Raw genomic sequence first — 1,340 nt, forward strand, 5'->3', positions numbered from 1 at the left:
GCAGTCGGGTTTAACTTCATTAACACTTGAACCTGTAACAGAAGTGGAAACAGTGAAATAGAGGTAGATGACAGGAGTTTGGTGGTTTTGCAGGGAGAAGTGTGTCTTCCTTCTTTCCCTGTGTGATGTTTATCAGTGCTGGTGCTGAAATATGGAAGCTGATGTTTAGAGTATTTCCTGTGTGAGGGCGTTCAGGCTTTGTCCCATTTGCATGGGCAGTGTAACAGCCCTGGACTGTGGGGGCGTGGTCTGAATATAAGCCTGGTGATCAGAGATCACTCACACTCCTGACAGGAAGCATCAGCCTCCACCTGATCATGCAGACACAAAGAAACAGGAGAGGATATATACAACACTTCATAAACTGCAAGCATCTGTGGCTGAATGAGCTGAAGAAGCTCGCTCATGACTTGAAGAACCCGTATCTCCTAAAAGAAAACGTCCCTGAATACCCCCGACCCGAGTTTCACGTGTCTCACCTGAAACACGACACAGAGCGAGGGGCTTTATGTTGGATCAGGACAGACGGCGGCTTCAAGGATCCTCACAGAGGCTTCAGGGATCCACACAAATGGTCCCTGGTGTGGTGGAGTCTGGCTGTGGGGCCCGAGGAGATCAAGGCGGCCGAGACGAGGCTCCTGGAGAAGACCTACCCAAACCAGACGAAGGAACAGGCTGTGAAGCAGCAGAGCTTCCTGTGGAGATTTGCCACCTCTCCGGCCTTCAGTGAGAAGTCCAGGTATGGATCGTACCGCTTCACCTTCCCCCTGCAGGACGTGCTGAGCGCCTACAGCCAGCAGGTATGTTTACATTTACAGAGGGGGAATTTTTTCTTCCTGAAGATACAAACATTATTCAAAACTCAACCACTCTTTATCCACAACAGTCTGAGTTTGTGTCAAAGCTACACATTAAAAATAATAAACACCGTGTGACCAGGAACAATCTGTCAGCTTTTCTCTGTGTGTGTTATCAGTACATCATGTACATTACCTCAGGTGTGTGACAGGTGTGAGTCTCCCACTGAAAGACCTTCTGTTGTGTCCAGTTTTGCTTTGGAGCTCCGCCCATCATGAGAGTGTTCAGGACCTGCCTGTTCAAAAAGAAAGTGCAGTACTCTGTGTTGGTCCACAGCCCAGCCAATCGCGAGCTCTTCTCAGAGTTTCCATTACTTCCTGGTAATGACCCGAACGCTGTCTGCGCGTACAGAGACGGACGCTTCATCTGGAGGTCGGAGGCCATGTGTGAGACACACAGGTGAGAAACACAGATAAACGCTCACAGACAGGAAGAGGGTCAACAAGTTATTGTCTGTGCTCATGCTGAGCAGCAGGGAAGAA

At 49.3% G+C, this 1,340-nt stretch overlaps 1 protein-coding gene across 1 annotated transcript in view; it reads left to right on the forward strand.

Moving 5' to 3' along the window:
* The first annotated feature begins 317 nt into the window (after positions 1-317).
* Positions 318-1,340, forward strand: part of LOC102215506 (uncharacterized) — a 3,510-nt gene continuing 2,487 nt past the window's right edge. The window contains exons 1-2 of the mRNA XM_005750268.1: positions 318-800; positions 1,049-1,257. Coding sequence (XP_005750325.1) covers positions 318-800; positions 1,049-1,257 — 692 coding nt within the window. The remainder of the gene's footprint in view (positions 801-1,048; positions 1,258-1,340) is intronic.

The sequence above is a fragment of the Pundamilia nyererei genome, unplaced genomic scaffold, assembly GCF_000239375.1.
Source record: "Pundamilia nyererei isolate P.nyererei 1_Seehausen unplaced genomic scaffold, PunNye1.0 scaffold00266, whole genome shotgun sequence".
In the NCBI taxonomy this organism is placed as follows: Eukaryota; Metazoa; Chordata; class Actinopteri; order Cichliformes; family Cichlidae; genus Pundamilia; species Pundamilia nyererei.